General features: G+C 37.6%; 1 protein-coding gene across 1 annotated transcript; it reads right to left on the bottom strand.

Annotated features, from left to right (window-relative positions):
- Positions 1-596: 596 nt before the first annotated feature.
- On the bottom strand, positions 597-22,928 carry IQCJ (IQ motif containing J). The gene is made up of 5 exons (XM_070945778.1): positions 22,920-22,928; positions 19,394-19,458; positions 18,253-18,339; positions 12,758-12,908; positions 597-650 (listed from the first exon to the last, which is right to left on the bottom strand). The coding sequence occupies exons 1-5, from the start codon at positions 22,926-22,928 to the stop codon at positions 597-599; spliced, it is 366 nt and encodes a 121-aa protein (XP_070801879.1).
- Between the last annotated feature and the right edge of the window lie 634 nt (positions 22,929-23,562).

Here is a 23,562-nt window from a genome sequence, read left to right on the forward strand (position 1 = left end):
GTAATTAATAATATAGAAATATTAGCCATAATTATACTACGTATCTGCAAGCCACACATAAACTGCAGAAAGGAGGCAATTCTATGAATAAGATCTCCTATTCCAGCTGTGATAAATCATTTAAAATATGCAGTTGTTAGTTTGTGCTGCATTCAGCATATAAAAATGGAAAACTGAACAGCCCCTGAAACAAATTGGAAATTCCCAGGGATTAATATAAATTCTAGTGTTGAAAAGGAAAATCTAAACTCATTTACATGCACTCACTAGTAACTACCTTGCCCAAGACTTCTTTTACCTTTAACAAAACCTTAAAACTCTGCCTCAACAGCTAGATGTTCAACCAGTATCTGTCAATTTTATTACGTGTGAAACTGATTTCAGTTTCTTCACCTTCATTTGGACACAGACCATGAAGTCCAAAGATGTGTGAATACAATTAGGAAGGGTCCACTCCATATGAGACATCATCATGCTATTTTCTTACAAGCTTCATCTCCCCATCCAGACTTTAATCCTTTTCTGTATCTCAAAGGGTCCAGAAGTGAAATGAATTCCAAATGGTCCTGTTATCTCTTGATCACATGCAAAACCTGCTAACGAAACACCTGATTCTCCAGTATTGTATCAAATTTTATCTCCTCCTGACTCTAAAAGGAAGAGAAATTCAATGCATAAATGTAATGTCAAAAAATCAGCTTCAAATAGCAAACCCCATTTCCAATAATCTTTGGGCAAGAGATTTTTGCCCATGGTGCTACATATTCTATGCTGCACTGGAGAGTTTGTCACCAAATCAAAATAATGTGAAATATCATTTAAGACAGAGATAATCAATTTTTTATGGCTAGAACTGCACTTAATGTTTTTTTTTGGGGGGGGGGGGGAGGTAAACTGGGCAGACCAGTGAAACAAACTGGCTGAATCATATACAGGGAAGATGTATATTTAATTTAATGTAATTTAATTTACAGTGATACTTCTTCAGGCTTCCCATCTCAAATTGTTGAAATATCATGCAACTTATTTTATAAGGTAGGGATTGGAAGGGATCCTGGGAGCTGGTCTTCAATGCCCACCCAATTATCAGATCAATAAAATATGCAAAGGAGAAATAGGGCAAGCACTCAATATCAACAGGGCAAGCACTCAAGTTAGCAGAATATTGGAAGACCCTGAAATATTGATAAAAGTGGATCGTCTAAAGAATCTATGAAGTGTTGTGGCAGATCACAAAAATGTCATATTTTTAATTCAATGTATACAAAAGGAAAATTCAAGAAGTAGTCAGAATGAAAATAGCCAACCTACTTAGTATATAAAAACACTGAACTTGGAAGGACAAGAAATACAGAATTGCTGAGATGACTTTTTTAAAAAAAGTGTACCCTGCAACACCTCAAAGAATGATCAGTCATGTGGTATATTTAATTAAATGGCCACTAGTTTTTAATCTGATTACAGTAATCATTTTATTATGGAAATTTGTATTTTGTAAATTATTTACAATTATGTTGTATACAAAAAAAAATTGTACTTGCAATATTGCAGCACCAAAATGTTTATAAATGTCATCTTTCCACATAAAGCTGTATTGTCTGGCGCTATCCATGGTACTGAAAGGATCTAAAAATTCCCACTTGAAAGTTTTGCTGTACTCCAAATTTACTACTTTATAAAACACATCAAAAACACCTAATATATTCCTATAATACATTCAATCATATACCTTTATGGATTTCAGGAGAACTTGTCCATCAACATATTTTCTTCTATAGATAATGTTTTATCTGTGACCAACAGCAACAGCAAGATTGTCAACAGTTTTTATCAATCTGTCACATTTCAGTCTGGTCTGAAATGCTCCAGTGCCATAATCTACTGGTAATCTAATCTACTGTTCAGTTTGAACAGAGAAAAGCTATGCTTTGTTGCTTTGACATATAAGTGTGTGTCATCTGAAGCCATGGCAAACACAAAGAATGATTATTCCATACAAACAGGCATGCCTATTTAACTCATGAAGTTTGAATTAAATCTGTTTACTTTCTGATTATCCTACAAACCCAGTATGAATATTCCTTTCCCTTAATTTTACAAATTATTAATCCAAAACATTTTTCTATAGTATGCAGTAATCAAGGTAAATATAGGGAATATTCCTCTTTTTTCATGTCATTTTAGAATAGAATAACAGAGTTGGAAGGGACCTTGGAGGTCTTTTAGTCCAACCCCCTGCTTAAGCTGGGTACCCTGCACCACTTCAGACAAATGGTTATCCAATCTCTTCTTAAAAACTTCCAGTGTTGGAGCATTTACAACTTCTGGAGGCAAGTTGTTCCACTGATTAATTGTTCTAACTGTCAGGAAATTTCTCCTTAGTTCTAAATTTCTTCTCTCCTTGATTTGTTTCCACCCATTGCTTCTTGTCCTGCCCTCAGATGCTTTGGAAAATAGCTTGACTCCCTCCCACCTAAATCAACTAATATGCAGGTCGCCCTTAGAGTGAGTCTTGCTTTATTTTGAAAATCATGAAGATCTCATTTGAGATCTTGGGAGATTTGAAGATGTCCAAGGATTTGGCTATTAAAAACTAATAATGGACTTAATTTATGGGTCCTGAGAAGATCATATGCACAATGGCTTCTGGAAAGGCTACATAAGTCCACACAATAAAGAATAAAATCGAACCTATAATTTACATTTGTTACCTTCTACAATACTTTCATATCAACTTTTTATCTTATTTCTTCAGACTTCAACTTTAATTTACATAGAATTTACATAGAACTTGCACAGTTCTGATCTTTGTGCATATAGACCAGTGGTGGGATTCAGCCAGTTCGCAACTATTCGGGAGAACTGGTCATTAACTTTCTAAGCAGTTCGGAGAATGGTTGTTGGAAGAAATCTTATTTTGTTTTTTTTTCCACTTTAGAGGGCTAATCCTGTAAAGAAGGCAGGAAGGAAACATTCTGGTGTTGTTTCTAGCCAAATCTTTATTGCCCTCCTTACAATACTGCCTCACTGGTTAACCCTTATTCCATTGTAACAGCTAAAGTGAAGCTCCCATCAATGTGAGTGATGTTGAGTTGGCCATGCCTACATGGTCACATGACCACCAAGCCATGCCTATCCAGCTGGTCATTAAGGCAGAGAACCAGTTGTTAAATTATTTGAATCCCACCACTGGTATAGACATATTACACAACATTTGTATAGCTTTTTCCAAGACCTTTGTGACTGCTATGCCATGTACTTCTAGTCTGTAGTGAATGTCTTGATTGCTTGTTCTTTTACTGTTGTTCCTAAAAGACATAAATGTGCACTACTTCGATATCTTAATTTTCAGTTCAAAGGCTTATCTATTGTCATTAATCTGATCTTCTTATATTTAACTTCAGTTACATTTTTTTCATGGTGTCCTTGATTTTATTTACTTTTTACTTAGAGAATTCAGCTTTGTCATACTTATTTCCAATCTGGAAGTAGTCTGTTTCACTATGTTCTGTCCATATTGTGGCTGCTTGATCCTGTATATCAGTTTCTCATGGAGACAATGAGATAGCTTGGGATTTCCATTTTTCTGAACACATTCATAGCAGAGTTTGATGTGATCAAAACACTCAAAGGCCCTTTGATAATCAGTTAAGCACATAGTGACTTTTATTTGGCATGCTTTGGCTCTCCAGCATGCAGTGGCAATAATGTCTTATGTTCTAGCTTGAACACCTGGTATTCTTTTCCTATATAAAGCTCTAATCTGCATTGGATAATCCTAACCAATTTTGCTAGCTGTGAAGGATATTAAGGATATTGTACATAGTGTGCACACTCTATTAAGTCTCCTTTTTTGGTATTGAAATGTATATTAACCTTTTCCAATCTGTTGGTCACTATGTCATTCTGCATTTTCCTGGTATAGCTTAGTTACAATCTTTATGGTTTCTTTTTCTATTGCATGCCATATACAATATGTGTTGATAATCCATCAGATCCTGTAGTCTTCCAGTTAGGTAATTACCAGAGTGCTGAACTAATTTCATCTTTAGTACCAGAGGTTGTTGTAAGTAGGGAATATCTTTTCAGGTATTTTGGATCTTAACATCTCTATAGTACAGTATTGCAGCTTCATTATGGTTTCCTAAGCCGTACAATCCAGCTATATTTTCTCTTTCATCATTCCAACATTGAGAATCCATTCCCCAAACACAAGCAGCACACCTTATTTGCAAGTTCTGCTAATTTCAAATTGAACTTGATTATAAATACCTCCTCTCCTACTGCATCAGTGGTTGAAGTATAGACTTGAATGACTGTCGTATTAATGAGAGGTCCATGAAGCCTAATTGTTTATGCATTTGATGAATGTTTGCAGAAACAGGACATGTGTCTTGTCTAATGAAGAGAAGGACTAAGGCGACATGATAGCAGTCTTCCAATATTTGAGAGGCTGTCACAGAGAAGAAGGGGACAACCTATTCTCCAAAGCATCTGAAGGCAGGACAAGAAGTAACAGATGAAAACTAATTAAGGATATATCCAACCGAGAGTTAAGGAGAAATTTCCTGACAATTAGAGAACAATTAACCAATGGAATGGCTTGCCTCCAAAAGTTGTGAGTGTTCTATTACTGGATATTTTTCAGAAGAGATTGGACACCCATTTGTCCAGAATGATATAGGATCTCTTATAGGACAAAATGTATCTGCCCTAAGTGTGGAAGGGATTGCCACTCTTGAATTGGCCTTTTTCGTCACACCAGATGCTGTTTTAGGACCTCTTTCCAGAGGTCCAAAAAACTACGATACCATAGTCTTCTGAGACTGAAGGTTGCCAATGAATATAGGATCTCTTGCTTAAGCAGGAGGTTGGACTAGAAGGCCTCCAAGCTCCTTCCCAACTTTCTTATTCTGTATTCTATTCTGTATGATATTATTTGGTTATAGGTTGGTTATTTGGTTATTCTATGATATTATTTGATTATAGATTGCAATGTTACCAAATGCTGTTCTGGCTATCATCTTCCTAACTATAAAACCAACATAGTTCATTTTTTAGTTTTTCATATCCTGAGTAATAAACTGTTTGATCATCTGGTTGAAAATGTCCAGTTCTCAAGTCACTGATACTGAAGATATCAATTTGTAATTATTTCATTTCACTTGTATGTATTGAGCTTTCCTCTGTTCATGCTTCTTACATTGCATGTGTCAACCATAATTCTATCTTTGCAGCTTCAGATTTTCTTTTCCTGTGTGACAACACGAGTAACTCTACATTCCAAAGACTTTAATGTAGCCACGTCACAAAAAACAATTACTACTCTGAATAATCATCAGCTCTCCCTCACTGGCGTGTTGAATGGCATCTGATCCAAAGGGTCCATCATCTGGCACTATATGTCAATCATTTTATATTTTCTATCCATATCGTTTTCTCAGTAAAAATACAGGAGTGGTTTACCATTGCCTTCTGCTGCATAGTTTGAGTTTGTGCTTTTGTTATTGTCAGTAAGTAGAGGGACACGCTGGCTCAGTGGCTAAGATGCTGAGCTTGTCGATTGAAAGGTCAGCAGTTCAGCCAGTTCGAAACCCTAGTGCCATGTAATGGGGTGAGCTCCTGTTACTTGTCCCAGCTTTTGCCAACCTAGCAGTTCGAAAGCACATAAAAAAATGCAAGTAGAAAAATAGAGACCACCTTTGGTGGGAAGGTAACAGCGTTCCGTGCCCCTTTGGCATTTAGTCATGGTGGCTACATGACCACCGAGATGTCTTTTGACAGCGCTGGCTCTTCGGCTTTGAAATGGAGATGAGCACCGCCCCCTAGAGTCAGGAACGACTAGCACATATGTGCAAGTGGAAACTTTACCTTTACCTTTATTGTCAGTAAAGTGATCATCTTTCTCTGGCATCTTCCTGTATTGCTACTGCCCAAGATAGGTTTCTGCTTATTTTAGCTGGGCAGCTGGAATGACCTTCATGCATGGGTAAACCTGCTGGGAATATATACTGTTGGTATACACACCTGACATTCTCCATTTATCCCTCCTAGGAGCATTCTGCCCACCACAAAGAGGCAGCCCAGCAGGACTTGGAGGAATTTATGGAATAAACCTATCAACACATAATAAAACATTGACAAGAGTTCCTATTTACCACAGGATTTGTGATCCTAGTTAACAAGGGAAACTTTTTGTCTTTGCCTTTTGCCTTAACAGGGCTCGGTGAGAAGAAAAATGTAAAATGAGGGGAATTTTCCTAGATTCTCAACAATGACACGAATCCCCGGGTTTAAAGCTAGTAGTTGTTGCCTTATACAGCAAAGATGATGTTAATTTTCTCTGAATGGAGGTAGTAGCTCAAAAACATGTTTTTAACTCCCTGCTGTGCCACGATATCAATGATTTATCAGGCAGGAGAGGTTTGTGGGAGAAAAACAACAGCAGGAACAGCAGCACAGTATTGTTTTGTAGTCTCTCAACAGGAATAGGGTTAGATCAACTTTTCTCTATAAAGCTGCTTACCTTCAAACAGACAGTAAATCACTGCTTGCTTGCTTGCCTGCCTGCTTTTCTTTTCTTTTTCTTTTTGTGCAAAGAACACACCAGAAGGAACATCCCTATCACTCTAGATAATGCATCAGTGAGCAAATGAATGATTACATGTCGGCCACATCATATTGGCTAGGGGGAAATTCAATTTTAGTAGCTCTCCCCAGCTCATGAATTCCTAATAGCCTTTAAAAATCCCGTATAAAGTCACCCAAATGAAAACGGTGATATGGCTGACTAACACAAAAGTCAACACTCTGAATAATGGCTCAAATCACCAGTTTCAAGAGACTAAAAGGAAAAAGGTGATTCACATATTCCCTGACTAACTTGTGATTTCTTTTTCTTTTAATTTGGCATTATGTGACCAGAGCCAGATGGAAACAAGCTATCTGGTGAGCTTGAAGGTTTTAAACAAACCACTAAGCATTCTTTTTTCTGAGGTTTTCCACAGTGGTGCTCAACTGTAAATATGCATACTTACATTAATTATAAAGCACAGAGGCCCAAGCACTGCATTACAACAGAATGTTAAGAAGCAGATCACAGATAGCTGGGATCAAATCTCTCTGAGCTGTATTGGTTTATACTAAGAATAAAATCCATTTTTAAAAATTAATAATGATGATAACAAACACAGATAGCTTTCGCAAAGCACTAATACACAAATAGGTGGAGAGATGTATTTACTTATACAGTATTACTGTCAGGACAAACCCAATAGTGACATAAAATAATCCAGCCAAAGTTCAGTTCCTTATTTGCTTACATCCAATAGACAGAATCTTGCCACATTAAACCCTTAATCTTCTTGGCCTAACAGATATATTCTGGGAAAGTGGCTTTCTTAACCCTCTTCCTCTGTTTCCTGTGCAGTCTGGACTGTGTTGCTTTTTGTTTCACTCACTTCATTAGAATGTGCTTCTCCTTCCTGGGTAACTATAGCTTCACTATAGCGCAGTGATGATGAACCTTTATAGCACCGGGTGCCCAAACCGGAATGCACATGTGTGCATGCCAGCTGGTCTTGGTGCACGCCAGAGCACTGGAAACCCAAAGACCAGGTGGCTAGTGCGCATGCACACGCCAGCCATCTGGTCTTTGGGTTTCCGACTCACGCATGCACATCGGCCAGATGGTCTTTGGGTTTCCGGTGCTCTGACGCACACGAAGAACAGCTGGCTGGCATGTAGGCGCGTGCCAGAAACCAGAAGAGCAGCTGGCGACGGTGCACGTGCCCACAGAGAGGGCTCTGCATGCCACCTCTGGCACGTTTGCCATAGGTTCATCATCATGGCTATAGTCCATCATTATTACATATTGCAGAAGTCTTCTTTTTTCGTAAATTCAAACCACTTCACTCTGATCAGGATGCAAACAAATATGGAAGCACTTGCACAGAGTAAGCAGGATTTTGGATTCCATGCTGTCCAAAAAGCTGCTTTTGAGGTGCAGATTGTAATATGGCATATAGGTCCTTGGCTTCAAAGGAAGATGTCAAAGACCAGCATGATCATACTTGAAATGTTGCTCTGGAGTGGCCAGCATTACAGTAGTTTTTTATTAGCGTGAATCTGCTGCTTGTGTTTTGCTCCACTACATTCAACAAGAAGAAATAGAGACTTAAAATGAGAAAAGGAAAGTAGAATTTCAAGGTAATATGATACAAACAGAGAAAATTTGGAAAGACGTTCAATAAAATTGTTAGACAGTACGAAATCTGGAACTACAAGTATCTCCAAATTTTCCACAAAGTTTGAAAAGGGAAAAATGTGCAGAATATTCTTTGATGTTATGAAAATTTTTAAGTATTTGCATTTTTTTGAGCAATAGTGGTCTAGAAAATGATTAGTCATAAATAATGTAAATTTGCAAGTGTTTTTCTAAAACTGCAAACAGACACACCATCCATACTTAGAAGAAACCTGAATCACCAAGCAAGCAACATCATGCAATACATTTATCAACCAGGGCATTCAGATATGTTTCAAATTCTATATTAATATCTAACATAGATATCGATTGTATGAAAGTATGGGATGAACAAGAAGAAAACTTGGAAGTCTTAATAGTGATTTGTATGGCCATTGATCTCTAGCTCATTAATATCAGATGTTTGTGCTTCATAAAAATAATATGCAGGAATCCAATACAAAATGTAAGCTAATAATGTGCAAACTATATTTTATAATAGTAAAGTCACTGGTATTACTGTAGTTGATACAGCTCTGAGATTAAACTTTCTCTTCCAGCAGTACAACAAACTAAAAAGTTTTCCTTAAATCCAACAGGTCTCTATTCTGGGAAACAAATGTAGGGGGGGGGAAATTAGACTCCAGGAAATCTTATTGCCCTAGGATTTCTAGACCCAGGTCTAATGTTGCTTTATTTCCAACCTATATACAATTTACCAAATGGAAACTTATTATTTTATTTTATAGTCAGGCAAATTATCTGTTTCTATGGTGGAAGAAGAGAGACCTCTTGTGGAATTTCATATATATATATATATATATATATATATATATATATATATATATATATATATATATATATTCGTAGATTTTCACGGGTAGAGGTATGCAAGTCTTGGCATATTCAGGTCTTTTCCCATGTAAGATTGAGGGTATCTTGGCGACATTTCGACGAGGTCCCCCTCGTCATCTTCAGGCGCATAAACACGAAGCCGAAGACCAGTGGGAACTCGTCGAAATGTCGCCAAGATACCCTCAATCTTACATACGCCAAGACTTGCATATATATATATATTTCTATTGAGAACCTGGTCTACTCCAATATGGGAGAGAGCATACTGCTTCCCTTTCGCCTTTCAGCTCAATCTAGGAGGCCTCAAGCAGTCGCATTCACGACAAACTATTTTATACCAAATTTATATTTGCTGATAAAGAAATGCAGACTTTATCAGCAAATACACACACACACACACACACACACACCATTCTAATTAATTCCATTTTTAAAAGCAACATTGATTTCACTTTTTAAAAAATGTTAAACTTTTTATAATATACTGAACCTAAAGAAATAATGAAATAAAGAGCAATAACTGAAATTAACAAGCCATAACACTATTAGAAGATAAAACAAAAGTAAAGCAAAGCAGACTATTGAATAACTATGGATGGAATCAACACATGGAATAACATGTCTAGGGAGACTAGCATGGATAAACTGTTAAGATTATTCTTCATAGCAGTAGGGTCCTACTAACATATTCTCTCCTTTGGGAAGGTAAATATCAGATCCTTATTAAATATATTACATATTCACTATTTCAAATCCAATGCTTATATTTCATCCAGTTTTGTGACTATATTGCCATTCCCATTTCAGCTTAGATAGACTTCCCAGATATTTGTCGAATATGTCTAAGAGCTTTTGTGAAGCACAATTACATTCTCTCTCCCAATTTCAGCACATATTTAGAACTCTGAATATAAGAAACTCAGGGGAGGGGGGAGACTATGGATTTCCAGGAAATTATTTCAGAAATAGCAGAATACACTACATTCTATCAACTTCCTTTGATCTGAAACTGGATGAATATCAGATAGTCATTCCTGTACTTGTAGCAGAGGTAGAAATGAGATATCTTCATTAACATAGCCAGGACCAATAAGTGAGTGAGTGAGTGAGTGAGTGAGTGAGTGAGTGAGTGTGTGTGTGTGTGTGTGTGTGAAAGAGAGATAGAGAGAGGGGGGGAGGGAGGGAGAGGGAGGGAAAGAGGGAGGGAGGGGGGAGTGAGGGAGGGAGGGAGAGAGAGGGAGGAAGGGGGAGAGAGAGAGAGAAGGATTACTACGCAGATCTGTTATGCAGTCATCAGATTTGACTACATAACATCCTCAAGCCAAATAAGAATAACCTGGAAATATTGCCTTCACTCTCAAATTTTTAGATATTGATTGAAAACAAATGCAATCTGTCATAGCTAAATGTCTATGGAGATTCTCAGTCACCCAGGTCACAGCTGGCTTGAAAGAGGAGTCAAAGAGGCCATCTGTGTCAAAATTGAACAACCCTCTCTCAACAGACATCATCTATTTCCAGTTTACAACACAGTCCTTTCAGCAGTTCCAAGAAGGATCCACGCCCATTTGCACTACTCAGGTGACCCTGAAGACACAGATAAACCTCTAAGTGGCCTCAACAACTCTCTAAAAAGAATGCAAATGACCAGCTGTCTGCAAGAAACATAAATCTTTCCATTCCCCACTATTCCCACAGAGCTGAAGAAGCTTCTTGGATGAGAAGTGAAACGTCTTCAAAGAAAAACAAGAAAGTCCAGTTGCCCCTTGAAAAAGTTCCTCTGGGACATGCAATCTATCAATGCAATAAAGTCACAAAGCAAATGAAGTCAAAAGTATTGTTTCCTTCCCTCTTTCTGAACAAGTTAAAAGTTTTGCTCTTTCTTTTTTTAACACCCTGAACAATCCCTAAAAGAGAAGCATGATTTGGAGGGAGAATCAAATTACTGTTAGCATTCACAAGTAGCAGATCCTAAAAAGGTATGATATAATTCAGTTAGTTTCAACTGCCCTTAAATCCATTCACAAAATGTTTTCATACTTTTCCCATATGAAGTGTATATCACTGGGTATTTTACAGAAACAAGCCTCATGTGTAGATCAGCTATAGCAGTGATGGTGAACCTTTTCAGCACCAAGTGCCCAAACTGGAATGTGCGTGCATGTGCATGTGCTGGCCAGCTGGTCTTAGGTTTCTGGCATTCACATGCGCACCGGCCAGCTGCATGCGCAAGAACACTAGAAACCTGAAGACCAGTTGGCCGCCATACGGATACCTTTTTGGCTGGTCTTGGCTGGTTTTGAGGCCGTTTTCAGGCCATTTTTGGGCCGTTTTTGGCCATTTTCAGGCCATTTCCTGGTGGTTTGGCGCCCCCGATGACCATGTGCATCGTAAGCCAGAAGAGCAGCTGCCGACAGTGCGCGTGCCCAAAGGTAGGGCTTTGCATGCCACCTCTGGCATGCGTGCCATAGGTTCGCCATCACGGAGCTATAGGATTTGCTTGAAAATTTAGTGTTTTTCCTTACTCGCTGTTTCCTAACCCAATCATTGACTTAATTATCCCATCAGCTTAATTTTTACATTTGCATTTTACAATCTTACATAGCAATTACATTCATTTTTTTGGGGGGGGGGACATATAGATATAAGGATCCTTCAAATCTATAGCTTCAATTGATGTAATATTAATACTAATTTATATATGAACTTCATGTAGTTTCTAATCTAAGAATGATTTGCTTCCGAAATACCTCTGTTTCACTGAAAAGTGAAATATCAGCAAGTTTGTCAAGCATAAAATCATGAAGACAGTTTCGAGTGTAAACCCAGGATCAGAACTGGCCATGAATGTAAAGAAAGCAGTTTTCTCCATTATGTATGTCTGTGACCTACAGAATGCATACATTGTAGGCTTCACTTTGATAGGCTGATCCAACAGCATCAGTGAAATGCTAATTCTGTTCACAAGGCCCATGGATAGTCTAGTTCTATCCATGCAAGCCATTCTTTGACATTGCAGTTGCTTAGGGATACCATAATTGCATTTGTGGGGGGGGGAATGCAATCTATTTTAAGAAAACAATAGTTATGTCAGGCTGATTGCTATTTTATAATCTGGGCAGATAGTTTTGAACATGAAAAGCACAGTAAGGGACATACCATGCTGTTCTGTTCCAATTTCTAATTAAGGTTTCATATTTGTTCTTTAATTTCCATGACAGACGTTTTACTTCTTTGATATATGTTAAAAGTAAAATATGGATAGAGCAGTTGATCACAGAAGAGAACAAGTTGCATGTGCTGTAAATTGACTTTTAAAAGGGAATGTAAGATGGATCTCAGGGTTCACCCTTTTCATAGTGAGACCTCACTTTCTGAAACATTTGATCTAGTTTGTCAAAAGGTTGATATCCACAATATAATGTGGAATGTGAAATATTTAGAAGACTCAACAGCAGAAATATTGCATTCATATATATAAGATTTTTGCTTTTGCACAACCGCCGTCACTAACGTAAAGCATGGCTATAAAAGCCAAGTGTGTAAAATCTGCAGATATAGCAAATAGCCGAAGCATAATATAAAAGCTACTATGAGAAGTGACCCTGAACTGGACATTTAACAATGTTTAATACTGGAAGAGAAAAATGTACTCACGGGTGTACTGTCGTCTGAAAAGATGTTCATACTGATAGAGCTGCTCATTTTGCCCGACGACAAGGAAGGCGGTGAAGGACTGCGCTTTTCCAAATGGTTCTGACTCTGTATATCTTGACGTTGGAGATATTCACGCCATGCTCTTTGAATGCTATATGAAATTTGAAAGATGGATGAATTATGAGCCTACATTTTATATTCACGCATCTCCCCAGACACCCATTCTGGAAGGCAACCCTTGTAAAATTGAAACAAGATTTTTGCACACTCTGGGAAATGCTTTTCTTAAAAAAATTCTCTTTTGGATGCTGTATTTAAAACATATTTTCCCTAAAAAGCTTCATCCAGTAATGACTCCTAGTTGGTATTTCCCCCAGTGAGAGAGGCATACATCAGAACAAGTCTCTGGGGCAAAAGTTCACGAGCCTAGCTTGTAAAATGTTCAGGAGAACCTGCGGTGGGAGCAAAGTATTCTCTCCACAATTTTAAATAAATGAATATATTTTAAAATCAAAGTCCAGGATTTAAAATTATATACTTAAGAGTATATCACAGTGGGAGAATTAATCATATAAATTAAATATGCAGTCCTACATAGAAAGTCCCGAATGTCTCTTACTAAATTCACTTACAGCTAACTTCAGATATTTAATGAACATTTCCATTCATTTATTATTATTTTTTTGATAAAGCATTAAAGAAAAAAAAACTTAACCTGAACAGACAGGGAAAAAAAGTGATATTCTGGATGAAAGTAAAAGCCTACCTACTTCAGCATTCAGTTCCCACAGTGGCTACCAGATGCTTGTGAAAAACAGAATGTGAGTGTAGCATTTCCCCTTGATGTTCTCCAACAGCTGGTATTCAGAGGCATTAATCCAGTGATAGAATAAGAAAGGTGTGTGGTTCGAATGAAAAGTAATGCTTTCCTCTCTATAACTTTACTTTATAGAGATTTTTTAAATAAAAGAAACCATAAAATAATCCTTGAAATTAGCTCTTTGGTTGCCTGTATTTATCTCTCCACATAAGCATTACTATTTGCTATACACTTCTGTCCAAGATGGGCAAGCTTCCTAAAGTTGTTGTGAAAGAACTCTATGCTTTGTGTCTCTTGTCAGGTTTTGATAGCTCTTACCACCTCTTCATAGTCAAATAGATGGGTAAGATTGTGAGATCATAGTTCACTTTTTCCTTCTGGCCAACGTTGTCCTTTGGAGGGAAATAGCAATATCAATAGCTCTTAGACTTATATACCACTTCACAGTGCTTTACAGCACTCTCTAAGTGGTTTACAGTGTCCACATATTGCCCCCAATAATTTGTCCTCATGTCCAAGAAAATGTCCTTCTTGTGCTTCTGAATTAGTGTTTTGTAGCACTGAGTTCATAAAGGTAAAGGTTCCCCTCGCACATTTCTTCTAGCTGTTCCCGACTCTAGGGGGCGGTGCTCATCTCCGTTTCAAAGCTGAAGAGCCAGCGCTTTACGAAGACGTCTCCGTGGTCATGTGGCCGGCATGACTAAATGCCAAAGGCGCACGGAACACTGTTACCTTCCCACCAAAGGTGATCCCTATTTTTCTACTTGCATTTATTTCGTGCTTTCAAACTGCTAGGTTGACAGAAGCTGGGACAAGTAACAGGAACTCACCCCATTACGGGGCACTAGGGATTCAAACCACTGAACTGCTGACCTTTCGATCGACAAGCTCAGTATCTTAGCCACTGAGCCACCATGTCCCTTAACTGAGTTCATTGTGATATCATATTCAAGGAAAGGAAATCCATGTAAATAACACCATCAGCATTCCCAAAAATTAACCATGAGTTTTCCTGCTGAAGCCTGTATGATGATGGTGATGATGAATGCAAGGGATTGTGTTAATATTCCATGGACTGATGCTTTGTTTTTGGGTCATAAAGACAAACAAATGTTTTGTTGGCTATCACAATTCTGTGAAGAAATTTCTCACCTGTTTTGACATGACAAAAATTATTGGCAAATTTCAATTCTTGAAAGTTTTATCGATCATCAGAGTAAGAGGCATCCAACTTGCATAATCATTCAGTATTGAACAATACCAATAATGTGACATAATGTGAATCTATGAAATACATTTCGAGTAATTTGTGGATAGTCAGCTCATCAATCTTTCTTATGTGAAACTTATTGGTTGCTGTCATATTTCTTTGTAGTTTACCATTTTTGGCCCTGTTTGTGGCCTTGTTGAAAGTACTCATATCAACAAAGTCGTCATCATAAATAACCTATATTTGGTGGTCAAGTTTTCTACTTTGGCAGACAAAAATCCAATCACAACAGACAGCTTGAAGTGTACTTACTTGAGGCTTTGTTTTACAAATAACAACAGAACCATTTAACCCCGCAACTTTCTATCAACTGAGGTGGATGCTAAAGATATTGACATTTTTTACTTTGTCCATACTGCTATGTCTTTGCAACCTATGATTGTGAGGGCTTTACTTTTCATTCAGCCTTCATGTATCTATCACAGCTAGGAGCCATTGATACTTTTATCTTCCACAAAATAATGGATTCATAAACTTTTCAATCAGAAACATTTGCCTGATGTTTAAGTTGGTGCCCTATCACTGTTGCTTCCAATTACCTTTCTAGAGTCCTGGCCAGACAAAAATCTGCTTTTTTCCAAACACTGCAGAACAGACTGTTTTGATTTTGGACAAAATTTCTTTATATATAGTTATATAAAATATAAACAAAAATATATGTATTTTCTATTTTCTCTCGTATTTGTGTTACCCTTTTTTTTCCCTTTAATTTATATGCCGCCCTTCTCCGGAGACTCAGGGCGGCTTACAATGCGTTAAGCAATAGCCTTCATACTTTTGTATATTTATACAAAGTCATCTTATTGCCCCCACAATCTGGGTCCTCATTTCACCTACCTTTGAAAGGATGGAAGGCTGAGTCAACCTTGAGCCTGGTGAGATTTGAACTTGCAGTAATTGCAAGCAGCAGATGTTAATAACAGTGCTTTAGTCCACTGTACTACAGGCTCTTCTTTCTTTTTGCTGTTTTTGTTTACAATTTGAAAGAAGCTTCTAATTTTTTTTAAAGTGTTATATTTTGAACTGTTAAGATGCTGAGTGTGATATCTACAAACCACCAGATGGCAGTGTCATATCAAAGAAGCTTTGGATTTTGAAGAGCTTTGTAAGGAGTATAGTAGCGAATTCAAAACATTGCTCTTTACAACTGAATAGTTGTCTGAAGAGAACTTCCAGAGAATAGCCTCATGGTATTCTAATGCAGTTCTTTAAATTTTTATGCCATTTTTCTCTACTTCTTCTTCATTGCAAATAAAGGGTTTTTAAAAAGGGGGACAAAGCAATCCTGAAAGAATTGCAAAAAGCATCTTATAGTAGACAGGCTGTGATTTCCAGAGCCAACAGCTCTCTTCAGTCAGGAAAAGAAGAAAAGAAATGCCCCATATATCTCTGAAACAGTGTTGCTGTGGTTTCATGTCTGAATAAACCTTCTCTCTCTCAATTGTTTTGTTAAAAGTCCCAAAGATATGAGAGAAGATAACTGAGAGAATAACTATCCAAATGGTGTAGGGTGCAAGATATTGTTTAAAAAGTATACAGTGATGATACCCGGTTGTATATTTTGACCTCTGGTTGGCCAAGCAATGTTGTCAAAGACCTGACCCACTGCCTTGAGGCTATGTGAGTGTAGATGAGGAACAACCAGTGGTGGGTTGCCCCCGGTTCGCACCGGTTCTATAGAACTGGTAGTAAAACCGGCGGGAGGCTCCGCCCACCAACCCCAACATTATCAGAATGCGTCTGCACATGCGCAGAAGAGTGCATGTGCGCATGAGCAAAGGGTGTGCGTGCGCGGGGCCCCGTTACAAACCAGTAGTAAAGGTAAGTAGAACCCACCCCTGGGAACAACCAACTCAGGCTATGTTTATTTGAACACTCTTTAGATCTGGATGTATTTCATCACTGACTGTTGCTCTTCTCCATTTCAGATTTGTGTGCAATCTGGGGATCCGTTTGTATTCTCTGCTCTTGTTCAAAGACCAGGCTGAAGCTTTGCCCAAGAGGACATTGGCACAGGTACACTTAATGTGCCAGCTGTGCCCCTTCTTGGATCAGGAATTCCTTCAGACGGTCACTCGTGTTTTAGTCATCTCACAATTGGATTAGTGTAATTGTGGTCCTTTGGGAAAAACAGCTGGTAAAGAGAGGGAAATCCTACATTCTGCTCCTTTGATATTGAGTTTCATTCTCATTCTGTTCCAAAATATTATATTAAGTGTAATTTGTGAACTAGGTCCACAATGTCAAAAAATGAAAAGATTCTCTTGCTTTCAGAGTTTTTCTTTTGGGTGACAGCTAGATCACAGTATACTATTTTGATAGTATATGATCAACATATGCGCTGTCTCCGACGAATTCTCGGCATCACCTGGCAGGACAAAGTCCCAAATAGCGCAGTCTTGGAATGTGTGGAATTTTTAGTATGTATACACTATTGAAACAGCAACATTTACGCTGGCTGGGGCAATGTCGTGAGAATGGCTGATGGTCGGATTCCGAAAGATCTCCTGTATGAAGTATTAGTGCAGGGAAAGCGCCTCAGAGGGAGACCACAGCTGCGATATAAGGATATCTCCAAGAGGGATCTAAAGGCCCTGGGAATGGACATTAACAACTGGGAATCTTGACTTCTGATCGTTCAGCTTGGAAGCTAAAGACGCAGCAAGGCCTTCTCCAATTTGAAGAGACACTTGTTCGGCAGCCTGAGGCAAAGAGGCAGTCCAGGAACCAGTGAAATCTGGGGCTGGGCAGGGGACAGAATGTATCTGCCCTCAGTGTGGAAGGGATTGCCACTCTCGAATTGGCCTTTTTAGTCACACTAGATGAGACTAGGACCTCTTTCCAGAGCATGATACCATAGTCTCTTGAGACTGAAGGATGCCAACGATGATCAGCATCCCTGTGAATTAAAATTCAAGACAAGGGTATGTCCAGGAGTGGTATTCACTTATCTTTGCTACTGGTTCACAAATGGGAGCACACATGCATCCGCAGGGCCTTCGGTGCATGCGCAATGTCAAAAATGGGACATGATGACATCTGGGGTGGTGGGCAGAGCCTCCCATATTCGCCGCCGGATAGAACCAGCTGAATACCACCACTGGATATGTCATATTCCCATGTATTAGGCAGGCCCATCCTGACTCTTTCAGTATTTTTTCTTTGTTCAGAAATCAATGAGCCACACTAAAATCACTTCCTAAATTGCACATTGCATTATTACCCAGAACTGTTAGTTTATGGAATTTGAATGGGCCCCATCTGCTCTTCTTGCCATTTTTTGTTTACCTTATATTTAAATAACAACAAAGGCATTGAAACGCTGAAGTCAATTGGCCATACTAACAAGATCCCCTGAAGTCAAGTAATAATATTGTAATTGCTGAATTATTTTAGGTCACTTACACTTTCACTTTTGATTCCAAGGGCTGTAAATTGATATGATATTTCTCAATATTATTCTCCATGTCCATGTCCATAGCAAGCTGATGGCTGTAAAAAAAAAAAATAAGTCCTTAATTACAATCTATGTCATTCTTATAGTCACCACAAACATTTATCCACCTTGAAACAAAACATTTTGAATCGGCTTGCTATAAAATAACTTTCTTTGGCCCAAAATACGAGCGGAAACAATTAGGCTGCTCTAAACAAAGATGAGATCAAATTAATTTGTCAGTTTTCCAATGACACGGACCTTCTGTTTTTGACTTGTAACACTACTGCTTATTGAGGATGGCTTGGGCTATGTATAACATATTATTGCTAAACTGCTGATGAATGTATATGAAGTAACGTTAGTTTGCCTCTAGCACAGCCATTAAAATGACACTCTTAGCAAACAGTGCTCTAGGGATTCTGGGGACTATATAAAGGCCTCTAGCAATAGGGCACCCAATATTTAATTTATGAAACTCTTCCAAACTGGTGATGTTCCTAAACCCTTCTTTTGACTCCCTGTACCCTAAACTACTTGTCTCTCTCAAGAAAGTTTTGCTCTTTCTCAAAGTTTTCAGGCTTATATTCGTCTATTATAATGTTCGCTTTATGAGCTTTAAGGTTTACCATCATCTAAAGATCTCTAATTCCTTCAAAAAAAAAGGAATTATTATTCCCTTATGCCATATGTCATCCACAGCATATGCAGGATACCTTTCTCCTTAAAATTCAACAAATCCTTTTGTAAGGCCTTTTTCTCCCACAAATGCTTCTCCTCTTTCTCCCATCCCTCATTTTCTTAATTTTTAGATTGCATTGGGACAGGGATCTATCTACACAATACACTTCTCTCATAGATAAGTATATTCATTCATTCACTTACTCATTCATTGATGTAGGAATTTACAGTTCTTGCTTTGCATGGGAGTAAACATGTGATACCCAGGAGGAAAGTTTACATCATATTAAAACTTAATTCTATCTTATTTTACAAATTAGATGTTAACACTTATTCAGTGTGTAGTTGATTAAGCTCTTCCTCAATCTAAGCAAAGGTTAATTAAAACTTGTGCAGGACTTTAATATGGAAATCAAAAAATGCACTTACTTTTCAAGTAAATATTTTCCATCACTAACTTGCTCCAAGGTGTGCTGTAGCCTTTTGAGTTCTTCCTGCAGAGAAACAAACAGAGCAGACAATAAAATATTAGTTTAACTTAGTAAATATTACTCACTAATTGATTACTTTAGCTTGAACTCATAATCATTACTTTCAGATAGATGGAGGACTCTAACCATCTGGATTAGTATTTTGTGTAATATTTGAATACAAAACTAATAGAGAGGGTTAAAGGAAGCTATTCCTTCAAACAATTCATAAAACTCTGAAACTTCTTTCCAAAAAGTAATTATGAAAACAAGTTCTCGGTATTTTAGTATGCTTTAATTCTCTTACTCAGTATTTTAAAAAATGGCAATAACATTGTCATGCATTACAGATTTATTAATAATGGCATTTTTGTTCCACAACTGCTCCAGAGAGCTGATTAGTATCATAGTAACAACTTTTATGTAGTTCAGTCAGAATGTGTAGAGTTTTTGCAACCTTTTCTCATTTTTTGAACCCAGGCCCATTCTCATTGAATTGAAATATTATATTTTGAACACCTAGCATTCTCAATCCATTTGTCATCGCATTCATCTTTCATTCCAACCTTCTTCAAAAATCTATTCCTCCTTTTTTCTTTCTTACATGTGTAAACTGAGATAATTTCCCACATTTTCCTGAAAGATTACTTCCAACTGGATGCTTGAATCTAAAAGCAACCCTTTCTATTTTCCAAAGCACTCTAGGGGTCAATTTTGTTTTCAGTATATCCCAAAGCAACATAAGGTAATTTAGAATGTGGAAACAATTTACAATTGCCTTTTTATGTGGCTAAGGGTAACAAAACTTGCAAGACTCCCATAAATCATTTTGTGTATGTGTTTGACATTATTTTATATTAACCTAAGGCTAAATACTTTAAAAAGTTTTTTTTCTTTTTTAAAAAAGTAGTTTGTAACATTTTAGGTGCCATTCAATCATTCATTTAAATATTATTGGCTTGTTATTTATGGAAATGGTAATAGAGCAACTACAAAAAGTGCTACTAAAGTTTGTATAATTTGGAAGAGCAGAAGGCATAAAATCTATACTAATTTCAGTTTTGCATCATTAAACATGAAGTATTGATTATTGCTCTCTGCAACGAAATATATGAAGCTAGCTATGTTGCTGTGTCCACATAAAGTGATTCTGATATTTTGCCCTCAGACCTTAAAGCGCACAAATGATGCTTGCTGATGACAAACTATAGCCAAAATGTTGTTACTCCAATTCACAGCTTTAGGAGATGCATCTAACACATTATGCTGGAACTTACTAGCTGCAAATTTTAACTTTGGAAAATTGAACTGGAAGTGATCCAAACTTCTGTTGAAATTCATGATGAATTATGATACCTACCTAAATGTGCTATCATGTAAATTTACTGTAAGGTTCAATACAGTGCTCTTTCTTTCCATGCGGACTGTTGGGAATGTATATTAATAGTTGAAAGAAATTGAAGTTTGAAAATGCAACCCTTGCTTTTTGGAGTGCAAGAATTTTATTCTCTCTTGTGGATGTGTACACAATATTTATGGAAATATTAGTAGGTCTACAGTACTCAGGTAAGGAGTAATATTGGGATGTGGTATAAGAATGGTACAAAAAGCTATTACCATTTTATCAAAGCTACCTAGACATGGTTTTAATGTAATATGTTTGAACCACATTTCTTTCACACAATTCAACTCATCTATTCATTCTTTGAACAGCATTAGAGTTACATTCCCATGACTTTATCTTCATGCTGATATTCATTCTTCTTTAATTAAAGCATGTTTTTCCCCCTGAAAACCAGGCAGTAGGCCACAGAATAAAAAGATGACATGAACACTGAGTTCAAAATAGAGAAATCTATAGAGAGTAATCAGTAAACATAAAATATCAAAGAAATATAAAATATACAGTATTTGGAAAATATAAGCTATTTTCACCTGTTGAATGAAAGAAAATATAATTGGCATCAGGGCAGTTAGAACCAAATTGGTGCTTTCCAAACAAAAGTGCAATTATTTCATTTATTAGTATATTTTCACTGGCAAGGAAGAGAAGCGGTTACAGGTAGTTCTCGAATTACAACATTCATCTAATGATGTTCTGGAATTACTGTATTTTTCGGAGTAGAAGACACACTGGAGTATAAGACGTACCTTAGTTTTTGGGGAGGAAAATAAGAAAAAAGCTGATTGGTGGGTGGATCGGCCTCCCAGAATACCCCCAATCAGCTGTTCCCAGAGGTGAAGTTTAGCAACAAGTTTGTTAGTTGTGAGCTCTGTGCCTTGCTTTTTTTTCTGCCTCTGATTTGGTAGTGGCGGGTTGCCCCCGGTTTGCACCAGTTCTATAGAACCAGTAGTAAAACCGATGGGAGGCTCCGCCCACCGACCCTGATATCATCAGAATGCTTCTGCGCATGCGCAAAAAAGCGAGTGTGCGAGAAAAGCAAGCGTGCGTGCGTGGTCCCATTGCGAAACAGGAGTAAAGGTAAGTAGAACCCACCCCTGTGATTCGGGTTTTCCCAAGATGTATCAATACACCTACTCTAATAAATTGAACTTTGAGAAAATGCTTGCCTCAGAGTTTTTAATTGGAGCAACGGGTTTTCTGGAACGCTGACATTCCCAGCCAAAGCAAAGAGTCACATGGCAAGTCACCTGGTTTGATTGGCACTCATCATTTTTAGTACCCATCTTGCTTCTCACAACCAATTAACATTGAGTACTGAAGTACCACTGTATGTCTTATTAACTCCATGTAGTATTCTGACACTTATAATTATTTTTACTTTGCTCTAAACAACCTCTGTATTATCTTTCCTCTCCTTCCACATTCCATTCATTCTGCTAGGAGATTTCCTGTATCTTCTTTCTTTTTTCATTCAATTCTCTCTCTCTCTCTTTCATTTTCTTGCATCAACCGCAAAGGTGCAGTGGTTAGAGTGCAGTACTGCAGGCTATTTCTGCTGACTGCTGGCTGCCTGCAATTTGGCAGATTGAATCTCACCAGGCTCAAGGTTGACTCAGCCTTCCATCCTTCCGAGGTGGATAAAATGAGAACCCAAATTGTTGGGGGCAATATGCTGACTCTGTAAACCGCTTAGAGAGGGCTGTAAAGCACTGTGAAGCAGTATATGAGTCTAAGTGCTATCTATGTTACTTTTACTCATGCTCCTTTCAGTACTTTTCTTTCTTACCTCTTGTTTTCAGATATCTATTCAGACAAATAATAGGATTTAACACATTGAAAAATACCCTCATATTCCATACAAGGAGAAGCTTGCACAATCAGTGTAAACCCATCCTTACCTTTTTGCCTACCTCTCCCCCCCACGTCTTTTAGGATTTCAACACAGCTAAATTAGCTGAACCACTCCAGCACTTCAGCTATAAAAAGACAATGTGTTCTGCACCTTAAGTGGTATTTATACTTACCTGTATGTTTGAAACAAATGTACCTTTTCCTAAGCAGATTCTTATACACCAATCACAATTCTCATTCATTTTGGCTCTCTAAATGGCTGATTTCTTTCTTTCTGTACTCTCACATCTTGCTCCATTCATATTATTTCACTTGCTCAAGACCAATCCATTATTGGTTGGATTCTATTCTGCGTATTGTGAAGTCCACAATTGGGTCTATCTCATACTGCTTTGAAAACTTTTTTTCTCTCTCCAAAGGAACTAGTGAGTTCTTTCAATTATTGTGCAACATAGGCACAAACATATATGTATATATTATTTCTTTGCATCTTTGGTTTTGCCAGATGTTGTTTGTGAGATGGATTTTTGAATAGCATCTCTCAGCAAAGATGCCACACAGGAATACTGCTTCAAGCTTTTCCCATTCATTATGACCATCCTCCTTATTTTAGCTCACCATTCCTAGAATGGTTTCTGTTTGCATCTGCACTAAACAGCTGTTAGATATTACATTTTAGAGTGTTCTCTGTAGAGAAGGATAATTCATTTGTATAAGAAAAAGCAGGGGAAATAAAACAGTAAAGGATAAAGAATAAAAATAGAAACACTTGATGGAGTCATACGGAGCTTCAACTAACAATAATTAATATAGGATTGATTCTCTAGGTTTCTCTCAGCTAAAATCATCCAAAAGGCAGAATAGTCTCATTA

The sequence above is a fragment of the Pituophis catenifer genome, unplaced genomic scaffold (genome assembly GCF_029215685.1).
Source record: "Pituophis catenifer annectens isolate HBS135680 unplaced genomic scaffold, rPitCat1.0.hap2 SCAF_6, whole genome shotgun sequence".
In the NCBI taxonomy this organism is placed as follows: domain Eukaryota; kingdom Metazoa; phylum Chordata; class Lepidosauria; order Squamata; family Colubridae; genus Pituophis; species Pituophis catenifer.